This window comes from Phalacrocorax aristotelis, chromosome W (genome assembly GCF_949628215.1).
Source record: "Phalacrocorax aristotelis chromosome W, bGulAri2.1, whole genome shotgun sequence".
In the NCBI taxonomy this organism is placed as follows: Eukaryota; Metazoa; Chordata; class Aves; order Suliformes; family Phalacrocoracidae; genus Phalacrocorax; species Phalacrocorax aristotelis.
Genome location: NC_134310.1, coordinates 416,575 through 442,736, shown reverse-complemented (window position 1 = coordinate 442,736; position 26,162 = coordinate 416,575). Strand labels below are relative to the sequence as shown.

The window sequence follows — 26,162 nt, the reverse complement described above, 5'->3', positions numbered from 1 at the left end:
TAGGTTAGAGTCACTCTTGCGTTAGACTGCAACACAGAGGATATAATCCCTTCCTACAGAATGAACCGAGGCTGGATTCAGCGTATCTTTCTAACCAATGGCAGTCATCTGTCTCTTCACTTGCAGGCAGAACCTCAGCCTCTGAATGTCATTAACTCCAGTATCAGGTAGGAGTGAACCCAGATCTCAACGCATTCAAACTCTCTGAACAGCAGAGGATAAGGAGTGCTTCAAATACACTTGCTTGGATTTCACTGGCGTGTCCCAAATCAAAAGAAAAAGGCTTACTAAAAATATGCATCTTTATTCAAATAAGGTTATCTCTGAACTCCAAGTGTCAATTCACATTAGTCAGAAACAAACATACGAAAATGTCAGCTGTTTGAATTTTAAAAACCCACAACAGTAGACAGTCTTCCGTGTTACAGTAATTGATGCATTGATAAATGTCAGATTTTCTTCAAATGGGAAGTTGGGTAATTTACAAACCATATTGTGAATTTTACTTTTGAATGAATCAGGTGTGACCGTGTATTTTATATACCCTGACCAGTACAGTGAGATTCTCTCGTCACTGCCAAGTATTTGCTACTTATCATCCACACTTCAAATACAATTTAGACCTGTTCTCCCCCGTATTTTCAAATTGGATTCCAAAGTGTCTTCTCCTCCTAGTCCTGAAATCTTACATGATAAGAAACAATCACGCTATCAGTGTTGAAAGAAACTTCTAGTAGCCAGACGTAACAGGAGGCTACATTGACTGACAAATATTATTTAAGTCCAAATTTGTTGTTATCACTTGAAGAACAGACAGGACAAAATTTGAGCTGGGCAACTGGGAGCAGTCCTTTGATCCAGTGAGTGACGAGACAGTTATGGGAAGTTCCAGGGAGAGACGACTGTGAAATGAAGCATGAAGCAAAAGTTATCACTTTTTGGATGTTACGCATTAGACCTTCTGTTCCCTAATACAAACGTTTCCTAGTTGCACATGGGAGGTATGTCAGATCTATTAGCAGCATACACACAGAAGCTGAGCCTCATACTGAAGATACAATTGTAGGTTCAAGCTTTCCCCTAGACACCATCCCCAGCCTTCTCTTCTTTCTAACAAAAGACAGAAGCATGGGCTGCTCTAGCTTTAAGACAAAGTTACGGTTGGATGAATTCACAGTAACAAATAATACAGGTTTCCTCCAATTGATACATGAGAGCTGTTCCTCGTTACACATATATATGCACCTACTTCTCAAAATACAATTGCTAGCCTTTCTGTATAAAGGGTCTTGCAAAGCCTGCTGTGAGAGAGGGAGTTCTGTTTAGATGTTGCACTGATGCAGGAAGGCTTGCAATTGAAAGAAACAACCGTACATTTTCAGAACAATTTAAGAAAATATATTAAGTTTAGTTAGAAGAGTCAGGGTTGTAACAGTTTAGGCTCAAGGCACCTGTAAATATTTGCTGGTGTTGAACGAACTGAATGTATAAAATCCTATGCATTATTCTGGTTTATCTGAAGAGTTTTTCATTGATTTACACTATTTATCCAGCAAGATTAGCGTGAGGCGGTAGTTTCTCCAATTAGTAGAGCAAAATCTTCTCAAATTTAGAAATTAATCTATAAAGCTATACCATTTACAGTATACTACATACTGTAGCTATGTAAATAGGTGTGCAGGTAGTAGCGTTTTATTGGTATAGCACAGGCATACATTTTTGGACACTGTATTTTGAGTAACAAAATATATTGCATAGATTTATCATTTCTCCAAACTGACAGGCACAATACTGAAGTGTTCTTCATTACAGCGAATTTGGCAGCATGTGTTGAACTCCAAGGGAGTAGACTGTAGGATTGCCGTAGTAGTACGCTAGATTCCCAATAATCTGTTTGTCTGAGTCTGCAAAAGTTAATATTTAAAAATGAAATATCCTAACACATTTGTGTATTTTATAGAAGCTAAAAAAAAGGAAAAAAAAACCGCAAACCCCCCTTTTCTAATTCTACATACAAAGAACTCAAGGACAAAGTTACCACAGATATGTAAACAAGGCAAAATAAGGTCACTTCACATTCCTAATCTGGGATATCTGCTTTGTTTCCTTCCTGACGCAAATGTTCACCTGACAAGCAGTATCAAAAACAAGTGTTCAGTCTTATGCTTTTGATATTATAGCAGAATTGACACACAAAAGTGGTTCTACAATAGCTGCTGGATTAACAAACATGTCTAAAGAAACAGCTTGTCAAGAAATGGGTTAACACTCAATATCTGCAGTTTAGAATACTTGCCATGCCAAGATTTAAATCAAAGCATCTGTATTTGATACAGGAAAGACAAGACAGCTTTATAAAAGTAAAGCCATATTCATATACTAAACACATCCTTAATAAAATCAGATTTGAAGAGGTATAAAGCAATGATATCTGTGCTGAAAAAGTTCCAAAAATCTACAAACAAAATTACAGACAGACTTGAAACCTGAAGAAACTACTTTATCATGTTTTCCCTTGCTGCCTAAAACCAAAACCCACAATAAGGAGATAAGTTTTTATTTGCTTGTTCTGTGTAGCTTGTTTTCTATATCAGGTATCAACAGTCAGACTGTTAAAGGCCTGTCTTTGTGTCCACATATTAAAAAGTGCTTAAATCTGTATTTCATGAAGAGTTAGAATTAATTAAATTTTTAAACTGTTAAATCCAAGTGGTAAAGAAATTAAATGTTAGAACTAATTTTTACACCCCACCCCACCTCCCCACCCCCACCCAAAAAAAAAAAAAAAGGATAGAGAAAAGCAGTTGTTTGGGGTTTTGTTTGTCTGTTTGCCTTTGTTTTTTTAAATTGATGTTGGGACACTCAGTGGCAAGCTTTCCACACAAATCACCCATCTGCAATTCTCATTATGAACAGCCGCCAAACCTGGGTGTTTCAATTCCCTCCTCTGCAATCTTAACAAAAGAAGAGCATTTGCCTTCCAGTATTCATGAGAAAGTTTGCTGAAAGCATAGACTTCAATAGAGTCTGCAGTCTTCCCCTATCTAGCATTTGCTGTGCTGCTCCCCAGTCTGTTTTTAACTTTAGCATTAACAGTTTAAATGGGAACTCATTTTAGTTAACAAAATGCAATAATTTATAATATTGAAATATATCAAACACTAAAATTTCCCTCATTTGCAGAAGTGTGTAATTTTCTGTGCATACATACTGCTGTTATGTACACACAAAAGGAACAGGTCATCAAAAGAACTTTTTGGCTGCTGCTTCTTGTTGATTCCTGAAAGAAAAAGCAGAAGAGAATTCATTAAGTACTTACAGTATAAAACTAGCTAACTGGTTTGAATAAATAAATATTTTATTTATTTTGGGATTAAACAATTCCATTCCTTGTCAGAGACTTAAGGAAATAAAATATGTGTCATATGATAAAAACAGGATATAATTTTTTCTATTTACAAAGACATTGGTAGCATCACTATAGTTCCAATTTTGCATCAGACACAGAAGGAAACAAAACAGTCTGGACAGCAGCCACAAGCTGTGGAAGAACATATGAACTGGTTTTTAAAATACTTAAACTAAAACTTTCTAAAGCTCTCAGTATCTGATTGGTGTAAATATCATTATAGAAAAGGAGACACATGCAACTAAGCAGCGAAAGAATTTACTTGAAATGGGATTTCCTTCTCGCTCTGGCACAGAATGTATTTCTTTTCTTAGTGGATACAGATACTGTGGATCAACCACACACAGATGTTAGAATGACAAGGGCATCAAAAAGAACTGGAGGGAACCAGCTCCTCATTTGTCTTGGAAGCCATCTTTCCAACTGATGGCAAAACACGACATACATAAGAAATGCACTCTCTCCACTTTGTAGAGAAACAGCACTTACTTTTATTGTGTGTCTATCAGTAGCACTGGTCTCATGCTAATACTAGTTATCCTTCCATAGGGGTAGCAAACAGCATTTTCTCTTCGAAGGGCAATGCAGCTATTTTGGTCCCTACTCCTGATCCTGATTAGTGTGTGTGAGAAGCAGGAGGGAAGACTACCAAGCAAGTAAATCCTTACTCTCAACAGGTCTTCCTTTCCATCAACACAAATTTAATTTGAACATTATGACATTACAAAGAGGAAGAAGAGAACAGAGAAAACATCCCAATTTGTTTAGGAGCAAGGGGGAAGAAGTCCATACGTTATCAATATCATATGTAGGAGAGGGATGAAGGGATATGTACCATAAAAAAAGTTCACTGAGGAATTTCTAAGGTCGGATAAGTAGCTTTTAGATACACATAGGGGAAAAAAAAAAAAATCACATGAGATTTTGTTAAGATTATTAATAAACTTCAGTAAGTCCAGCAAAGCACACAAGGATGGTGGTCAAGAGCTGAAGCACATGCCTCAAGAGAAGAGAGAGGGAACTGGGCTTGTTCATCCTGGACAAAAGAAGGCTTCAAGCGGTCCAACAGCAGCTTTCCAATACCCACAAGATGTTATTGAGGAGTCAGGGGCAGTTTCTTTACAGAGATGCACATTGTAAGACACAACAGTGAAACTGAAAGAGGGCAGGTTCCCACTAGATGTACCATGGGGGCATGGAGAGAATAAAAAAAAACTTCATTACCATAATTACATGTTTCCAGTGGGGTCTGTAACAGCGGTAAATTTTCCATTCTTGGAGGTTTTTAAGACCTGACCTGTCTAAACACTAAGCAACCTGGTCTGAATTCAGTGTCGACCCCGCTCTGAGCAGAAGGCTGAACTAGAGACCTCCCAAGGTCTCTTCCAATCTGAATGACTGCTTGTTTTAAAGAAGATTAACATAGTCAGAATTGGAATTGCATTTCCAGTCAGAAGTTCTAAAATCATCTGCCCTGTTGCCTTTAAAGAAAAACATACTTACCTATACATGATATAACCGATGAATAACACTGTTTGCACTGCTACAAATATGAAGAAGTGCATTGTAGATAAGCAAGATGGAAACGGTGGCAAGTCTGGGCACTTTGATTTCTCACTAGATGGCTAAAAACCGAAAAAAACAGTATTTGAGAAAAGAGCAAACAAGACACGCCATCAAAAGACTGTTATATGTAAGAAACAAAACAAGCAAGGTCTTTGCAACATGATCTAAAAATCAGAACACAAGCAGAAAACACTGACAGAAGTTACGCTATGAAAAATCATGATCCTATTCCCTGTCTCACTTTCCCCTTTATGTTTCTCAGATAAACTGACTGATTAATTTGAGGCTTATAGGGGAAAGAATAAATCTTTGGTAAATTAACCCAGAAATCAACAACCTTCTACGGGATCATAAACTAATTCAGCTTAATTGCTACCTAGGCTAGGCTAAGGTGCTCCTGAATGCAAATGCAGTCATCTTTCACACTAAGAGACCTTAAGCGGAGCCTGTGCCTGAGTTTCCCCTGATTAAAGCTCTCCGTTTTGTACGGAAGCAACGGAGAATCTCCTCTATATAGAGCTGTTAAGTAGGGGGACAAACACAAAAAAAGCACACAGAAAACCTAGTTGCTTGACCTTGTTTCCACAGGAAATTAGACTAAAAATCGTGCTCTTTGTGCAAAACTTCTCATCAAGATACAGATCATGCAGTTTGGTCAAGGCAATAGGGTTTTAGTGAAGCAGCTTAATGAAGGATTAATTGCTCCGTAAATTGCATGCTGGCTCATCCTAGTTTTTCCACTAGCAGCCAAATAAAGAAGCATTACAGCCATGCTTTACACTACCAACACATAAATTACCATATTTCGTTGTACTAAATGCTCAATGTCCCTCTTTACTACATGAAGGTGTTCTTTGATGTCATTGAAGTGCTGAGTTGTTTCATAGACTCCTACAGCAGAGCTAGGATGTTGAGATCCACTGATCAACCTCAGAGTATCAGTCACAGAATTCCTGAAACAACACAAACAACAAAACATCTTTCATCACAGAACAGCTTTTCTACAAACAGCAGTTACTCTGGACACCTTTTAGTCCACTAAAATTAATTTGAAATGCATAGTTGCCCCAAAAGGCAGAAGACATTTTTTCTAGCTTCCAAGAATTGCCATCAAGAAATAATCCCTTAATCAAACTACAGTTTTCAAGAATATTTAATTCAACAGACAGTTTCAGTTCGTACAGTGCACAGTCTCCCAAAGTCACGCTGAAAACAAGGTCTGGCAAATATTCTATTCCCAGACATGTGCTTTGCTTGACTGATGAAGTCTGAAACAAGTGTTTTATCTGAGGCTTTTGCCAAGGCTTTAGGATAAGCAGAGGTTAATGCAATCTTTGAAGAAAACCAAAAGCCATTCAAAAATAAATAAATAAAAGCAGTCATGTAAGAAATAAAAATAAAGAAGAGGCTTTAGGGATAAGAAAAGATTTGTATACATCCTTGTTTCATGATTATCATTTATACAAGAAACTCATTTCCCATATGCATTGTCATAAAACTTAATATTGTCTTCATGTGAATTCATTTTGCTCCTACAACAAATCAAATTAAATCTGTAAAAAGTTGAGGTTCCATAACTAATTCTGTTTGAGGTAAAACAGTCAATGAGAGAAAAATACTTAATCTCTAATCAATATGTTTACATAATTTTCCACTACTGCGATGTCTCTTTTCAGTTTCAAAGAGGATTATTCTACAGCTAAAATATTCATCATGTGAATGTTAATCTCATCATTATTAACAGAACAATAAAAATGTATGTCTTTGGATTTCTTTTTAATTTACTTAAAACTTCACATTTTGTTCAGACAAGAGCTTACTTAGATGCCTTCAAGGTGAAGTCCTAAATCTTTGTACAGTGGTCAGCAATTTATCATAGTATCATAGGATGGTTTGGGTTGGAAGACACCTTTAAAGATCATCTGGTCCAACCCTCCTGCTGTGGGCAGGGACACCTTCCACTAGACCAGGTTGCTCAAAGCCCCACCCAACCTGGCCTTGAACTCTTTCAACTGTAACTTTCACATAAGAAAAAACTAAACAAAAACCTTGCTTGAATACTATTCATTGAGCAAACTGGCAACAACATATAATCATAGTTGCAAGTGTTATGCAAAATTATATTACTGATTTTTAAATGGCTCCTATTCATTGTGAAAATGGCAAGCTAAGCATCAAAACTTAAATGTTTACAACAAATAATCTTCATAGAGTTGTTGCCCACCCTAGCTTTTCATCAGTTGCTCTTCATGCCATTAAATTTCAAAAGAACCACAGAACTAAAAATAAAATTTAAAAAACAGGAGAAAAGAGAAAACTAGGAAGGTACATATCTATTCAAAGGCACTATGACAACTCTCCAGAAGTAAAAATTGCAAGCATGGATACACTACCAGCGTTACAGCAGCTTTCGCTCCATTATAAGAACTATACAGCACGTTTAAACTACTTGAAGCAGCTACATACTAAGTCAAACCCACGCACTAAATTAATTTACACCTTTATATCAAGTTGCAGATACACCACTTTAACAAAGGTGCATTTAGTAATTACAGCCCCTACTAAGTGCTGGATTAACAATATACTTTTCTTCAAACTGGAGACTACCAGTTTTTCTTAAAAACATCACTTTAACACACAAATCAACTTAACATACGAGACTACCAACATTCTGCATACTTCCCACATAATAAAAAAAATTCTTTTCCCTTTCAGCAACAACATCAAAAAATTGACCCTTTCCTGTCATCTTTATAAAAGCTCAATCACACTTCCAGCACATGTTAGAAGATCAATCGCTTTCCAGTTACATTTCTGATTATTCCAGATAACGTACTGCACTCTAGGCCAGATGGAACTGGCCATGGTTTTCTGCAAAACTCTCAACATTTACCTCAATAAGGTCATTTTTAATATTGCAAAGTTATCAAGAGGAGTCACCAAAAACCAGCTGTTTGCTCCTGTAAGCCACTGCAAACAAAACTAATCAAAGAAGTTCTCACCTTCTCTCTCCTACATTTCTGGTTTGGAACATACACATACAAAATAAATGCAAAAAAAAAAAACCAAAAACAACCCCCATCTATCCCAACTTAAATTAGCATATACATTATCCAGAGATTATTTTATATTTCTGTATTGTCACTGTCTAGATTATTTAAAGTAAATTGATTAATATTTACCTGTACTTTGAAGTAGTGTTATAATAACCTATTTTAGAAGTAAATTTTTCACTGGAAGATATTTTTTTTTAAAAAAATAACCCATGCAAACCCATGCAACCACCATCACGACCACTGCCTGATAAATGCTGATAGTAAATCTGTCTATCCACATCCATCACGTTACCTTGCCCCACTATTTTCAGTACTAGAACACAACCGTGACACTCATTTTGTTCCTCCCCCTCCTAATACCACCATCCCTTGGTAATTAATGGAAAACTGCACATCCACCTTCCCCCAGACTGATCCACCGTTTGTTAAATCAAAATAACTTCCCTAAATAGACATGGTCTGTATCAAATTTAATTTACATTTACTTTTGCATGAACAATACCATGTTGATAGCTTCTATTGTATGAACACGGAAGATTCTTCTATAATCAGATGATTAAGAAATCCACAAATCTTGACAAGAAAATTACTTAGTAAGTCCTTTTCCTCCGGGATGACCAGCAATGCAACAGCAGGCTGTTCATTTCTATCTATACATAAAGCATTTCTTTAATCTAAGAAAAATACTAAGATGATGTTACGCAAACTCGTACCTAATAAGTAGTCACTAAAAGGGCAGACTGCCAAGGTTAACAAGAAAATCTAATTTGCTTGCAAGGTATAAAGATTTGTCAAGAATATTAACATATTTAAGCTTTCATGGAAGAACAAGTGCAAAAATGGAAGCACTCTAATCTTCATCCTACAAAAAACTGACCTACTTAAATAAATCACAAGAGCTGCCCTTGAACTAATACAGGAAAAAGACCGCAACTGCTTATACACTACATCAAGTTGTAGGAATTGCCTTTCCCCCTTTTTTTTTTTAAGCCCAAGGTAACAGGAATGCTTTAACTACTATAAATGAAGGGTTACATCAACTTAAGGACATTCCTGCTGAAGACAGCAGTTGTAAAACATCTTAGAAGGAGCACTCAGACATCCCTGTCAAACATCGGAATATTCTCAAACCCTTTTTAGCCATATAGCACCTTCGAGATAAGATTTTTTACTTCATTTAGTAGTGTAGTTTGAAAAGGTACAGCATACCTCTCAACTGATTTTAAAAACTGCATCTTAAAGAGCAAAATTATTAATCACATGGGAACTTGCAAATGTCCTGCAGATATAGAAGTTTCCTGAGAAACTTAACTGGCAGAAAGTCCTCTGACAAAAAACCAAACCAACCAACCAACCAACAAAACCACCCTAGGAGTCTTAATGTAGTAGAGTTAGATTCCAGTAAGTTACCCAAGATTGCCACACAACTGAATTGACCCAGGCAAAAAAACCAGGTCTGTAACTGTTAGAGTCTCCTTTAATGTGATTATCTTTTGCTACAAAAGACACTGATATATCAGTTGACAGGGCTGGTTTTCACACAGTAAATAAAAGTTAGACCACAAAATATTCACGCCCTTAGAATAATGGAAGTATTCTTCAAGTAAGAGCAAGCAGACCATGTGCAAAGAACAAACAGGCACGTCCATCAAAGTAGAGTTTAAAAACATTTTCCCATTTTTCTCTAACCTACAAGAAATGGGGACAAGATTACTGAAGTGGTCTACACAATACATTGGCACATGAAAAAAACCCAACACATTTCTGTTCTTCATTATGCAATGTAAGTCACAGCAATTTAATATTAGAATGCTTTTTTTCCCCCATTCCTTTTTTTTTTTCCTCCCCTTAAGTGCTATATGACAATATGTCTTAGCACCTAACCAACCAAGGAATTTTTAGTCACAGTTGGGTTCCCAGTATCTCCAAGGATGGAGACTGCAAAACCTTCCTGGGCACCTAACCTATTCCAGGGTTCAACTACTCTCTCCAGTTTCTTTTCTTATGTCTACATAGAATTTCCTGTGTTCCAGCTTGTGCCCATTGGCCTTCATTCTGTCACTGGGTACCAGTGAGAAAAGTCCAGCTCTCCCTTTATCACACTCACCCCTACAAAACCAGGTATTTATAGCCATTGATAAGATACCCACAAGCCTTTTTTTTCCAGGCTATACAACCCTAGCTCCCTTAGCCTCTCCTTGTACAACAAATGCTCCAACCCTTTTATCATTTTCACGATCCTTCACTTGACGTACCTCCAGATGCCGTATCACCAGTACTGAATAGAGAGGGATATTAACTTCCCTCAAGCCACTGGCAATGCTCTGCATAACACAGCCTGGGATGATGCTAGTGGTCTTTCCTGTAAGGGTGTATTCCCATCCAATGTCCAACAGGATTCCCAAGTCCTTTTCTGCAAAACCGCTTTCCAGCTGATCTGTCCCCCAGGTATACTGATGGAGTTACTCCTTCACAGGTGCAGGACTGTGGAAACCCCACTTTTTGTCTGCTTATTTTCCAGAGTTAAGACCAAAAGTGAACACTAAATATTTTTTCCAGTTCTGGCTCTTGTTTCAAACGCTACCAAGAAGCAATACCCTCCCAAGGCCTAGCCCCACTCCTACTGATAAAAAAGGTTAATCTACAGTGGAAATTAAGGAAAAATGAGGAAGAGAAAAAAGAGGTCTCTCCAAGGCTTGTACACACTGGAATTCTGAGAGAGGTTACATAAAACTACAATTGCTTTTTGTGATATACTATCAGTAACACTAACAGACCACTACAGAGCAATAACCAGTACATGAGCTTTAAACATAGCAAAACTAGACATGTATTTCATCTTTGGTTTTTTTCCCTATATTGAAGTGAACCACTTAAAAAATAACCCCAAAAATAGTAATTAGGAGAATAAGCAATAAATCTGAACAACTCTTATTACATGCACAGACATTTTCATTTGTATAGAACTATTTCTCAGAATTACTTACATGCCTTTATAGGCACCACTTTATAGGTTGTTTACACGAAAAAAGCCTCAAATATATCTCATAATATTGCCTGAATATAACATTATACATTTTATTAATACATAATAAACTCATATAATCTTTATATCAGGAGTAGACCGAGTATATTAACAAGATACTCCAATATGTTTTTTTTTTTTAGGTTCACTAACTATAAATCAAAGGCATTTATGCTCATGTTGTTGTCAATACTCCAAACTCAGAGCAACAAATTTCCATGAGGTAGGAGGTTATCACATTTGCAGAAATCAATTTTTTTTTAGAGGGACTGGACTTACCTGTTGAAGTGGAACCTCTTTATAAAAATAGAGGCAAATTAGGGGGCTTGGCCACACTAGCAACATGAACTTACTTTACTGTAGAAATTAAACACATGCAGAGAGTCATCACTAAGGAAATGACACAGAGAAATTTCAAGTTCATCAATATTCTTTTACTGAAATAATAATAGGATTTAAAAGGTGGAAAATATAAAATTCAAAATATAGCCTTAATATTTAGAAAGCATTTACCTTATTTCATTTACTTGTCTAATGACCTCTTCTTGAGTTTTCACAACTGTCTCAATCTCTTGCTGGGAAACCTGGCGGGGGGGGGGGGGTGGTGGAGAAAAAGATCAACATATCTTGGAAAAAGCAAATCAATCATGCTGCTGAAATTAGGCTATCAATCATGGTGCGTGTGTGTATATATATGTGTGTATATATATATAAATCTTTTTTTAGATTTATTTACCTGTCCTTGTTGACCTGGAAAACCAGCTCCTCTTTTAGCTATCTCATCTGTGACTGCAGAGACGTATCTCCTCTGCTCATCCAGAATCATGTCCAATTGCCTATTAAGCTGTTTGATTTCAAGATGAATTCGATTCTGCCCCTCGAAGATTTGCCTCAGTTCACGATCACTTACAGTTTCAAAAAGATCATCCGCTGATAAGAAAAAAAGCACAGGTAGTTCTTACATGCATTCCTTGTAAGTTGCATTGGATAAGTTTTCTTGCACCCTTAAAATTACTACAGGGATATACTTTTTCCCCATAATTTGATATATTTAGTGTTAATCACGATTGCCATGGAAAAGAACACCCAAATGGAATCAGGATGACCGAACGGAGATAACCACGCATTTAAACCCAGACTCTATCTTAGAGTTCCTATTTCAAAACTTGGGTAATGTGCAACATAAAATGGAAACAGGATACTGTTATTATTAGGAGGCAGCTAATTTTGCATAAGCTAGCATTGTATTACCATCAATAATTACTTCAGAAGAGATTTGCAGGTATTGAGTAACAGCTACTATTCAGAAAAAGTAAGCTTTAAGAAGTAGCTTGAAACAGAGAAGCGGCTGCATGTTTTGAGTGAGTTCCTCTACAGCTTTAACAACATCAGAAAGACCAAAGTCTGAAAGACTTTGTGGCAAAAAGATTATTATTTCTTACCAATGGAAGGCTGGACAATATTTCAAAGACACAGATGAAGCTAAAGTGGTGTAGGACCTTTAGAACGGTTGTAACTTATCGCTGTGCAAAAAGAGATGACAACCTGAAAGTTCAGGTCTAGATGCCTAAAGTACATTCCTGACACGCGTGCATTCAAATACAGCTAATTCAATCCACAAAATTAAGAAATAGACTGACTTCCATTATACTAAAATAAGCAGATTCTTTTTTGCCCAGCTCTAAAAAAAACACCACACAAACAAAAAAAACAACCACAAAAACCCCCAACCAAAACCAAAACGACCCAAGCAAGCAAACAAAACCCTTACCAAGTTCCATGGCAGAACAACCAAAGTCAAAGCACTTTGGCTAAACACTTGCCTTGCTAAGCAGGCAAGAGACATTATTATAATTTTGCTAAATTAAATATCACCTGAAATCAATGGAAAAATGCTGTTCATTCTGAAATATCTTTAAACCAATGCTTGCTGAGAGCTGCAGATACGTGGTATCAATATTGGAACGGGCAATTCTGCCTTACCCAGCCAAACTTAAATTTCTTATCAGTTGCTTAAAATGCAAAAATAAAGGCCACAGTTTTCAACAACATCAAGCTGGAAATTTGGTTATTAGCCAAACCAAATACCAACACTGAATGCCTGCTAATGCTGTGGTGCTGATATTGACAGAACTCAACACGTCCAATGTCAGGCAAGCATTAAAAAGCTTATCCAAGCAAGCACATGTTCCAGTACATCCACTAGCCCATGTTTAACAACCATCCATACAACGGGGGTGGGGGGGAAGTGGTATGATTGTGCAGAAACAGACCACAAAGATGATCTTTTCAAGTATTTTCAAATAACCAAAAAGGCCATGCTTCCTTAATCGTCACTTTACAGAGGGATGCATGACCTTCTCTCCCTTCCACTGTTCCATACAGATGCTCATAATTTCCATGTTTCTGGTTGTTTGTTTTGTTCTCAAACCAGGCATGACAAAAGGGACTTCATATTTCAGAAAACACTTTACAAACAAAAGATGAAAGATCTTTAGGAAAGTAAATAACATCAGTAGGAGCTTAGTAAGATCACTCAGAGTATCAGGCCCTAGTTCTGATTACCCCAGTAAGCAAACGTTTTCCTTGACAACTGAAAAATCACTTAAATAACTTGCCTGGCTGTCCTTGCACATCAGGATGTTCCTTTTGAAATTCTTCTTTCTTTTTATCCAATTCTTGTTGAAAGTGTTCAAACTCTTCTTGATACTTCTCTTTATCTTTTTGAGGAATTTCTGCATCTGGTGTTGGCTTTAAAACATTATTAAAGGGAGGGGGGAGAGATTTTATTTTTTCATGTTCACCAGCACTCCTGTATAACTTATTCTCCAGCAAGGCTGTTCAGATTTCAATTTTGAAGACATAACACAATTAGTAGAGCACATCAAGATATTAAGTTGAAGCGCAAAAAACAGACATTCCTATAGAGACCCATAGCTTCTTCCTGATACACGCGTACTTTTGCGACTAAAAAGTAATCAAGTTCACAAGGATAGATACTGTTTAGCAGTACAGAAGTGGTCTAGAGGTATTGGAAGTTGAAAGTAAGAACAGATTATCTGTCCACTTTCCAAACAAAGTGTACTTTTTAGTTTGTTTTCTCTGCATGTTTTGATATAACATCAGGATTTTTGTTGATTCAGTGTTGCTTCAAGAATTCTGGTCTTGAAAACGTTAATTAAAATATTACTGAAACATTACAGTCTTATTTTTCTAAAACAGATGACAGCACAGCTACACGCCAAAACCCTGAAACAGCGTTGTCAGGTATTACTTCAGAGGAAATGCCAAAATCTGATACTACATATAAAACAGACAGAATAACATATTTTACTAATTATGCATAACGATGCTTACTACTTCCTTCCCAGGCTCAGTCAACTGGAAGGTCAGAAAAGACAGGACATCATGATCATCTGTATTCAGGAAAGAAAACAAAACCCCACTGTTAACTGCTGCTGCTACACATTACAAATCCTGGCACTTCCCAAGTCAACCTTGCACTTGCAAAGGATCTTCAGGCAATAGCAACCTCCCAAAGTCCTCCCAAGAGTTTATGCAGTGGGGAATGAGACTGCACAATGTCTTTGTCAGGACAAACTGAAGGCCCTTCTGCTCTAGCCAGGAAAGGCCTAAGCATATCGGCAATTTGGGAATGGGAGAAGATTAACTACATCATCATGGTCAAAAATTGGTATAATGGATCAACACTAGCAGTAAAACACCCCCACACCGCTTGCCAGAATTTTTAACATTTGCTACCTGCGAGTCCCCCTGTTGCTGCAGATATTCCAAAATATCCTTGTGATGGCAACACCATATCTTCCACTTTTGCACAAAATTCATAGTCTTCTTTATCCGGAGTAAAGCCATTGTTAATTAATACCTAAAAGTATAAACACTTACAATTTTTACCACATAAATCTATTTGTGTTAACTGCTTTGTCAGTTTCCAGGAACGGTAGCAAATACAGTTTATAGGGTAATTCTGCAGCTGAATCTAGAAACCAAAAGCTATTTCTTTTACTAATGACCCTTTCTACAAAGAAAATGCATAAGCTTTCTATTTTAAAAATGGGGAAGAAAGGCCCAATTCAAAGTTCAGCATGAATAAAATTCAACACTTTCTATTCATCACCTAAGAGGACATACCACGTATAATTCAGACACATACAAAAATGTATTCATTTCAGTTATAAGAAGCAGCAGGACAAATTAGTGCATGCAAGGGAACACATGGGGGAACGGGATACCATCAGGGGAGATAAAGGTAAGCCAAGGGATGGCACAGCACTGCCTGAGGGTGCCAACGAGAGCATTTACGCTGTTCCAGGGAGCACCGAGGGTTTAGGAGCACATCAGAAATGCCTGTACACCAACACACACAGCATATGAAAAAACCAAGACAAACAGAAAGCATTGGTCCATTCCCAGAGCTATGATGACATTGGTATTAGTGAGGCTTGCTGAAATGAGTCCCACAGCTGAAGTGCTGGGATGGAGGACTATAGGCTGTTCAGGAGGGATAGGCAGGGCAGGTGAGGTAGCGTCTGTCACATTACATAACGGACAGGTTTGACCATACAGGCCTTACAGTTAGAGATTATGCAGTTGAGAGCCTCTGGGTGAGGATTAGGGGGATGGAAAACAAAGCAGATGTCATTGTGGGAATCCACTATTGATCACCCAGCCAGGATGATAGCACTGATGAGTTATTCTATAGGCAACTAGGAGAAATCTCTGGACCAACAGTTGTTGTCTTTACGGGAGATTTCAACTTCCCAGACATGAACTGGGAATACCATAACGCTGTGGTAAGAAAGTCTGGGAAATTCATGAAGATTTAGAATGTCTTGTCATGAGTACTCAGTGAGTCAACCAAGAACGATGCCCTCCTAGACTTGCCTGTGAATAAAGGAGGACTCCTAGGAGGTGTGATGGTAGGTGGCTGTTGGCCATAGTGATTGCAAAATGGTAGATTGAAAAATTTTTGGTGTAGTGAGGAAAAAAAAAAAAAAAAAAAAAGGTCAGCAGAGTTGTTACCCTGGATTTCAAGGGAGCAAACTTTAAGCTACTCAGGGAGCTAGTTACCAGTGCTCCCTGAGAATCTGCTTTTGAGGGCTTAGGGAGGGGTCCACGAGTGTTGGTTGGCTTTTAGGAACCACTTTTTGGGTCTTTGTTTTGGTTTGGTTTTTTAAGAGCCTTGTACAGGAGCAGGCAATCCCACTGTGTTGAAGGTCAAGCTGGTGGGGCAGACAACCAGCTTGGCTGAACAGGGAACTCCTCTTGGAACTCAAGAGGAAAAAGAAATTGTATGATCTCTGCAAGCAAGGTCAGGCTTCACAGGAAGCTTCACAGAGTTGTGGTTTGCGTACGCAGGGATAACACACAAAAGGGCAAAGCTCAACAAGAGCTGAAACCAGCCAGTGTTATGTCAGACAACAAGAAAGGCTTTTTAAAGTATGTTAATGACACTGGACCAACACTTGTTGAAGATGGTCACCTGACAAATAAAGGTGAAGAAGAGACAGAGGCATTATTTTTTTGCCTTAGTCTATACTAATATTGATAGACCTTGGGCTACCCAGTCATCTGAGTTGAAGGACCACAGCTGCGGGAGCAGCGACTTCCCATTTGTGGACACTGAAATTTTAAGGGACCAGTTTTATCAGCTGAATGTTCATAAGCCCATGGGGTTGGATGGGATCCATCCCAGAGTAATGAGAGAACTAGCGGACATTACATCAGGACCCCTCTCAAACATCTACCCAAGGCCTTGGGAGTCTGAGGAGGTTCCCACCGACTGGAAGCTAGCCAACGTTATTCCAATTTACCAGAAGGGCATGACGGAAGACCCAGGAAGCTACGGACCTGTTAGTCTAACCTCAGTGCCTGGAAATATTATGGAGAAGATCATACTGGGTACTATTGAAAGGCATCTAAACAACAAATCAATCATCAGGTACAGGCAACATGGGTTCACAAAGGGAAAGTCCTAACTAATTTGATATACTCTGATAAGGTCACCCACCTAGTAGATGAAGGGAAGGTTGTAGATGTAGTTCGGGATTTCAGTAAAGCTTTTGATACTGTCGCTCACAGTACCCTTCTGGACAAGTTGTCCAACTGTGAGATGAGCAGGTTCGTGGTGCACTGGGTGAAGAACTGGCCTAACGGCAGGGCTCAAAGGGCTGCAGCGAATGGGGCTACAGCTGGCTGGTGAACGGTCACCAGCAGTGTTCTTCAGAGCTCAATCCTAGGGCCAGTGCTGTTCAACATTTTTATCAATAATCTGGATGCAGGAGTTGAATGCACCCTTAGTAAGTTTGCTGACAATACTAAACTGGGAGGCGCTGTTGACTCAAGGAGCAAGCAGCCTTGCAGAAGGATCTAGATTGGAGCATTAGGCAATCCTCAATGGCATTAAATTTAACAAGAACAAATGCTGGATTCTGCACCTGGGATGATGTAACACCAGACACATGTATAAACTGGGAGAGGGGTGGCTGGGGAGCAGCTGTGCGGAAAGCCATCTAGGGGTGCTGGTTGGCAGCAGGCTCAACAGGAGTCAGCAGTGTGCCCTGGCAGCCAAGAGGGCAAACTGCACCCTGGGGTGCATTAAACACAGTACAACCAGATGGTCAAGAGAGGCAATTATCCCGCTGTATTTAGTGTTGGTGCAGCCTCACCTTGAGTACTGCAGGCCCCACAATTTTAAAGAGGATGTTAAGGTACCTGAATGTGCGTTTGAATGCACAGACTGGCAACAAAGCTGATGACAGGGCTGGAACGCATGTCCTGTGAGGAGTACCTGAGGACTCTGGGTTTGTCTAGTCTGGGGAAAAGGAGGCCGAGGGGTGACCTCGTTGCTCTCCACAGCTTCCTGAGGAGGGAGGGGCTGATCTCTGCTCCCTGGCACCCAGGGACAGGATGTATGGGAGCAGTTCCAACCTGCACCAGGGGAGGTTTACACCAGACATCAGGAAGCATTTCTTTGCAGAAGGGGTGGTCAAACACTGGAACAGGCTTCCTGGAGAGGTGGTTGATGCCCCAAGTCTGTCAGTATTCAAGACACATTTGGACAATGCCCTTAATAATATGTTTTAACATTCTGTCAGCCCTGAAGTGGTCAGGCAGTTGGACTAGACAATTGTTGTAGGTCTCTTCCAAATCGAATTATTCTACTCTAAAACTGATCGTGGCATAATATCATCAACTCTGGTTCAAGAAATCCCTGACTCAGGGATGGTTAAAGGCCAGTCTATCAAAAGTATAGATCTCAGTAAGGTTCTGGGCGACAAAAACTTTTGTTCTGATCTAGAAGAGTCTTCCTGTACTAATCTTAAGTCGATTCTAAGCTTAGAAATAGTCTCTCTTCCTCCACGAATGCATTTGCAGAACTGCTAAGGATAGTAGCAACATTTGGGCCAGAGGAGTTCCTAGATAAGGCTTCAGGGACCAGGCACGTTCAGAAAGAGAGCAGCCTTGGAGTCTGAAATTTAATATTCATTCAAGAGTAACAAATAGGTTTTACCATTACAACACAGTACAAGGTCCACCCTCTTTTAGGTGCATTCATGTTTACTTTTAGAGAAACTTTTACTACAAAAAGACAGCTGTGTGTTTTATGGCTAATACCTACAAATAGCACCTTTTCAGAAGAAATCAGAAGCCGCAGAACACATACTTCATAGCTGTCACAACCCAGCACCACATTAGTATCTTTCTCTCCTTATCTAGAAGGAATTCAGAGTCATCTCAGTAGCATTTAGGAAGCCTTGAAGACTCCCTTATACCAGTGCTTTTCTATCTTCTTTAGTCTTCAAAGCCCTACTATTTCTTGGAGGTGGGAAGCCTCAAGCAGCAAATTTAAATCGACTGCCAAAGAATGGGCTTCGTTTTTTTTGTCACATTTCAAGAACCTCACAACCAGCTACAAAACCCTCGGCAGCTCTCAGATCAGCTTGAGAAATACCATTCAAGCTAAGGAGCTACTCAACCACTCAGAAGCTAACAAACAGATGCTGGCATTGGGACACCTCTAGAGACAAGTCAACAGCAACAGAAGGGTCTGAGCACATACAAGTATGTTACCACGACTGACTCCTAAGTAACATCAGAAAAATCAGCGATACCTGCTGAGTCAGCTCAGGAAACTACAGATGCACTAATGCAGCTAAAAGAACTTGTCTAGCATTTGAATATACCGCACCTCCTTCCAACTTCTGCTACCGAGCTGCACATTCTCAAGAATATTGGAATTAACATATGAGCTCTTTGGGTTTTCAAACAATTGCCACAATCTCACGCTTAAACATCTGAGAAAGATGAGTAATTATGTTATTTCAGAGTACTTACAGTCAATGTTTTTTGGTAGTACGTTATCTTTACTCGAACAGGATAGGGCTTGTTACGAAAGTCCCTCTGACAGGATGCCAATGCTTGTGTGGAACCATCACTATGCAAGAAGACAACTTGCATAAAACTATATCTTAAGATTTATCAGCTAAGACAAAAAAGCATCAATGTATCACTACGCAATACCATGATAGTTTTCAATATCCAAGTTTTTCAAAAGCTGTCCCACAACTGCACTGAGCTTTTCTGAAGTCTGGGATCAACATTACTAGCAGCTTTACACAGGACACAATATAGGTAGAATGCGGTAATGGGGAAATCCATTTGCTTCTAATATATATTCCCACACCTGTGAACTGAGATAGAAATAAGCTATAGGCCAGACTGCACCAACTAAGCTAGATGCCCCTCCCATCAGAGAATCCAAAAAGATGTCAATTGTGCTGTTGACAATAAACAGTCAGAAATCAAAATTAAACTAATTAATTTAGTAACAGGCAACTGGCTTTCCGTTAGTCACTTTTGTCACTTATTAGCTGCTTGTGGAAGATATTCATACACAATGAAAAGGTAAGAATCTGTACCTCCATTTATACAAGTTCACCCATCCTAAAGGACATATGCCATTTAAATATCCATCAGTTGCCAATTTCTCTGCTGTTACTGCCAAAACAGTGTTTTAACAAATAGAAAAATTCAAACGTAAAGGAAACAAAAGTTTCATATGAAAGAAACCTTTATGTTTCTCAAAGAGTTTCACGCAACATTTCATCATTGAAAAGCAAACATTCATTAACACAGAAAATAAACTTACTTCTGATGGTCATACAGAAGTTTCCCATTGTTGCCTACAACAATCACTCCGGGATTGTTTTTCTAGAAAAAGAAATAGCAAACAAATGGAATAGTTTAATTGGAAGTAAAACGTAAGTAACATCACTGACAGATTTCTACAATGAAGCACCTAAGGTCATTATACTACAGATACCCCAGAGATGTTTTTATTCTTCCTGTACTTCAGGATTACATCAGCAAAATGATTGAGCAGCACTATGTCATGACGCATGCTTTGCAAGAGACCGCTACATTCTTCACATAGTCAGTGGTGAAAAAAACTACACCAGTTAGGTTCCTGGATATACTACCAATTACCATAATTTCACAAATACAAAAACATGAAAGCCACAGGTAGGAAAAATTTATATGTAGTGAAGACACAGATCTTAAAACTATTAGATGACTTAATACATACAATTTTGGCTTCATAACACTGGGAAAAACATCCAGATACTATGTCGACATAGTACTGACCTTGCCACAGTCTGTCAGAGACTAAACAAAGTCTGTTGAACACATCCCCAGTTATTTAAGTTGCTAGAGGATGAGAACAAGCTAAAATGATAACGGCAGAACGATTTATAGTGCTATTGTTTGTCCCCAGGAGTTAACAAAGTGACCTCCAGTTTTCACAAGAACACAAGATTTCAGAGTTAATCTTCCTTCCCCCTTCACCATCTCCTAAAGTGTACTGGTTTTGGCTGGGCTAGAGTTAAATTTCTTCATAGTAGCTTGCATGGGGCTACATGTTGGATTTATGATGAAAACAGTGTTGATAACAGTGACGTTTTAGTCACTGCTCACACAGCCTCGAGGCCTCCTGTACTTCTCACACCACCAGTGCATAGGTTGGGAGGGGACAGCTGACCCCAACTGACCAAAGGACATCCCAGATCATATGGAATCATGCTCAGCAATAAAAGCTGGGGTAGGAGGAATGGACATTCAGAGTTACGGCATTTGTTTTCCCAAGTCACTGTTAGGCATGATGGAGCCCTGCTTTCCTGGAGATGACTGAACACCTGCCTGCTGATGGGAAGCAGTGAATGAATTCCTTGTTTTGCTTTGCTTGAGCATGCAGCTTTTGCTTTATGTATTAAACTGTCTTTATCTCAACCCGTAAGTTTTCTCACTTTTACCCTTCTGATTCTCTCCTCCATCCCAACAGGGGGAAGTAAGCAAGCAGCTGTGTGATGCTTAGATGCTTACTAGGGTTAAACCATGACATAAAGGAATACACTATCCCACTAGACAGATTACCAGCTCTTAAGAAAACAAGACTCAGATTTCAAGAATTCAAGAAATAAAGTCCTCTCAATTTACAGTGGTGGGGTAGGGTGGTCCTTTGTATTCAAAAAAACACTACAACCAAGCTATCTGTTTCTTTTCCTTCATCACACAGATTGTGACAACAGAACACTACACCAGCATACAGAAATACACCAGTGTTTCTACTTCTCAGCAATGGAGTTTGGTTAGCCTAATTGCTTCAACACCAGTATTACCTGCTCAGTATCACTGGAATACTTTAATGTCATCATCTTATTGTTTATTTCAGTTTTACACACTAATATTGATTTAGTTCATAGCATACGTGCAGATACTCTGCACAAAGCGTATACAAACCAGTTCAACTTCAAAGCACTCATGAATGCAACCTAAGTCTACTCTACCTGAGAGCATAGCAGAGAGCTACTAACAAAAGTATTCAATGCTAACAGTTGATGGGCAGTCCAATTTCTGCTAGGGACCTTGTCTGGATGCAAACACATACAAGAACTTGAAAGATAGTGGGCAATAACTTCTCAACTTTTTCCCTCCAAAGGTCACAGGAAAGATGGGCTGTGAACTCTTGTAACATTTAGTGTTATTCTTACAATTTCAGGTGTCAGAGCTATGAAATTATATTTGTCTTTTTAAAAAGCTCTGGTCACTACTACGAGAAATAAAAATTCAACTGTAGTATAACCTACAGCCTTAGAAGGAAGAGAAAAAAGGCTTTGCAGTTTTCAAATCAGCATCAGAACCATATAATAAGCATAATAATAGTGCTTTGAGTTGATAGTACTAGATGAAGTCTACTTCTGGATGCTAGCATATTAGACTGAGAACCAGTTACAGCACTAAACATCTTCCAGTGAACACACTAAAACAGCACCAAGAACTTCTCCATACTGGGACTGAGGAAAGTAACAGGTTGTAATTAAAAAAAAGTCTTCCAAACTCCAGTATTTAAGACATATCACACCAACACAGACATGATGAAGACTTTTGTTTTGACTAGAAGTGACACATCATCACTTTCTAAAAAAAGGGTTTCACACCACACTGACTAAACCTGTCATGACCAGAGCCCCAGAGCTATCAAAGTTCTGGCAAACAGTGTTGTTTGTAATTTTTGGTAGATGGCACCTTCAGCCAGCTAAACTATGCCAGTGTCCACATTCATGCCGGAAGTCAGAAAAAAAAGAACTTAAAAACTCCTGATAAGTTGAACAATACTCTATGTCTTGTCTTTGAAGATCAGAAACATAAATTTCACCTTCAGTCTTTCTACTTTCATATATGATGAAGTTTGTTGTATATCAAAAGCCATCTGCAGGAAAAAAAACCACAAACATTCTACACCTACAATAATATATCTAAAAGCAAGCCAAAGTAGGGCAGGAAAAGCAAAAGAAGCAAAGCAGACCTACTACGTATTGTTAAAGTTTCCCAGGATCGTTCTGGAGCAGAAAACAGCAACTGTCACTCCCATCTGCTACAGAATTTTTGCTGCTGAACTACTCAAGGCAGACTTGTTGCAAGAAAAAGAGCATCTTTGAAGAGAGACATAGAAGTGTTTGCTTCGCAGTGTCATATTTTGGTACAATATGCCTCTTCCAAAGCACACACCTTCAGATCTATCAACATTTCAAATTGTACATGGACATTCCAAATTTCAGCTTGTAAACATGTACATGCCATTTTCACTACAAACCTAAACACATGAAACAAAGTTCAGTGGAGATTCATTATGTGCTATGCTTTGACTTTCAAGCTTAAAAAAAAGCGTGAAGAAGTCCAGTAAAAACATCTGTAAGAGAAACTTGACTGTTTTAATTTATCCCTTTGAAGTGATGAGGGGAAAGTAGGAAAACAACATCCTATTTTTTTTCCCACAAAGTTATATGTACAAAACAGGCAGAAAATTAATTTATAATCTTTGCTAGAAGAGTTTGTGTCCGACTAACCTTTCCATCATTGTCAAAGGAATCAAAGAAAATTCCAACACCATTCCATTTATCAGCTGCCCCAAAAACAGGACCTTCCAAGCCTTGCTCTTCTGTAAACCAGATTGCCTATTACAGAAAGCAATTAAGAGCCATAAGTCAAGATCTGCTATTTAAAGCGTGCCTGGTTTTTTCCAGTTAGATCAAATTCTTAATACCAATCCATCAGCTCCAATACGGCCTCTTCCTGTAACTCGAAAGGTCACTTCGACTTCCCAATACTCAAATATTGACTTGGTTTTTGTCCACACTGATCCTCTCTGGCTTTTCAAAGATGTTGTTATACGAATCTGATCTGCACTTGGTATGGCATCTAGAAAAGAAAGGAACCAACACTGAATGTACAAAAGTATTGCAAGTGCTTAACTAGCCAATTAACAAGTCCTCTAAATTCACAAAATCTTCTGGTATCCTCAACTAGACAACGGTTTTCAAAATAACTTTTCAATGGAGTACTCAACCACTTGAGAGGGGAAGAAAAAAAAAAAAAAAAACACACAAGCCCCCACACATCTACTTTCAACAACTTGGTTACTACTCCTTTACAGAAGACTTAGCCACCTTCCACTTGGGACCACAACACACAACTCAAGTAGAACATTGGTCTTGCAGTTAGGCTACTATTAAATTAATTTTTAAAAATCAGGTTTAGCTTTCTGCTGTATCTCACATATCACAGATTTCTTTTTTGCTCTTTGAAACAGATGTTCTAGTCTTCTGTTTTAATAGTTTAGAAGAATAATAATAGGCACACATTTAGAGAGATCAATTCATTCACTTGTACTAAATAACTTTTTTTGTGATTATCTGCTTAAGAAATCTCATTTATAGACAGTTTCCTTCATGTCACTTGTAGCATAACGTCAAATAAGTAAAAAATTAACACTCATGAATTAAGCAAAAGAAACTAAAGTTTGTCAAAAAAGTAAAAATCCAGCAGAAGTTACTGCAGAGACACTCTACTAAGGTAGAACCTTATGTACAGTAAATATCAATACATTTTACAAGGAGGGGAGACTTCTGGAAGACTAGATGCCTTTTTGAGTACAGACAAATACTTAACCCATACTGCAGAGGATACATAAACTGCATGAACCACACTCAATAGAATCATATTTGCCAAGGCACAATATCCATTTCAAGCTTTTATATTATGAGATTCAAGAGAAATTTCCAGCCATACAGAAGTATCAGCAGCTTGCCTCACGTACACCGCACAAGCATGAGGGCGACTTTCATCTTGGCCAACAGTGACACATCATCACTTCACAAAGAGTTTCATATGCTCTTGAGTCAACTCCTCACAGCAACGGTGCTACCACATCACAAGAAAGGTCATAGGTGACTTTGAATCGCATGTCAAAGAAACCGAGGAGGATTCGCAGACATTTTACCATTACCACAGTATCTCCTCCGTCCCTTTGGAGCTACGCGGAAACCCGCAGGCCAGGGCCGCAGAGCGTGGAGGCACGGACGCAGGGCCCGCGGCAGGGCTCTGCCGAGGGAGGCAGAGGGCGCAGGGGACAGGGGACAACGGGGGCGGCGAGGCCGGCTTGCCTCCCTTTCGGCGGCTGCAGGCCACAAGAGCTCCAGCCGCTTTCGCCCGACGCCGTGGCGGGCCCCGGGTACCCAACCAAGGCTGACTGGTCCCGCCGGCCCCCGCCATCTCCACCGTGCCCCTCAGCTCCCCGGCCACGGCCTGCAGTAGCTCCCTCCCGCACCCTTCCCCAAATAACAAAGATTACATGCCCCCCGCGGGGTCGGCCACAGCTGCCTGCACGGCGGGAACATGGCGCGGCCCGGCCCGGCCCCGGTCGCGCTCCGCCACCGCCCCTCGCTCAGCACTTACTGCCCGTATGCACCCAGAACGGCACGGTCCCATCCGCCTGCACCAGGTGCGGCCCCTTGAAGCTGAACTTGTACTCAAAGCGGCGGTGCGGCAGAGCTGCCGCCGAGCCTTCCGCCGCCTGCCCATGGGCGAGCGGCAGGCTGCCGAAGGCGAGCAGGGTACCGGCAAGGAGGGCCGCCGCCAGGCCACCCCGCTGCGCGCGCGCCGCCATCTTGGACCGCGCTGTTGGACGCCGGACACAGCCAACAGGGCGCCGCCCGATTGGCCGAGCGCGGGGGCCGGGCAAAGGGCAAGGAGGGGCGGGGCGGGGCGGCCCCGCGACGCGACAGCTGGGCCTCGCCCCCAGCCCACCGCCCAGGGTGGTGCCCGCACCTCCCCGCCTCACTGGCGGGGGCTCGCGGGGCGGAGGGGCGGGACCGGGGAGGCGGGGCTGGCCGTGGCGCTTCTGAGGGGACCTGGGAGGGCGCCGTTTCTGGGCTGGGCGGGGCGGTCCTGGACTGGGCGGGCCACCACCGCCTCCTCCCCCTTCTCCACCCCCCCTCCTCCTTCTCCTCCCCCTCCTCTCCTCCCCCTTCTCCACCCCCCCCTCCTTCTCCTCATCCTCCTCCCCGCCTTCCCTCCCAACCCTCCTCCTCCCCCTCCTGCCCCCCCCTCCTCCGCTCTCCAGCCGGGCGGGCGTACGCTGCATCTGTCCCGCGGGATGGCGCTTCTGCGGGAACGGAGGGGTCCCGGCAGCTCCGAGACTCGGCGCCTGGGCAGGAGCCGGGCCGCTAGTGGTCCCGAGCGGCCC

At 40.2% G+C, this 26,162-nt stretch overlaps 1 protein-coding gene across 2 annotated transcripts; it reads right to left on the bottom strand.

The window, feature by feature from the left end:
• Positions 1–284: 284 nt before the first annotated feature.
• Positions 285–25,750, bottom strand: LMAN1 (lectin, mannose binding 1). Of its 2 annotated transcripts, none has more exons than XM_075077454.1 (14): positions 25,373–25,750; positions 23,682–23,836; positions 23,485–23,592; positions 20,229–20,290; positions 19,415–19,514; positions 14,819–14,942; positions 14,414–14,472; positions 13,675–13,807; positions 11,793–11,986; positions 11,570–11,640; positions 5,775–5,928; positions 4,913–5,034; positions 3,212–3,280; positions 285–902 (listed from the first exon to the last, which is right to left on the bottom strand). In XM_075077454.1, the coding sequence occupies exons 1-13, from the start codon at positions 25,581–25,583 to the stop codon at positions 3,244–3,246; spliced, it is 1,530 nt and encodes a 509-aa protein (XP_074933555.1). In that variant the 5' UTR covers positions 25,584–25,750; the 3' UTR covers positions 285–902; positions 3,212–3,243. The 2 variants fall into 2 exon arrangements, with proteins under 2 accessions (XP_074933555.1, XP_074933554.1); XM_075077453.1 differs by having other exon boundaries at positions 285–1,904; positions 25,373–25,747.
• Between the last annotated feature and the right edge of the window lie 412 nt (positions 25,751–26,162).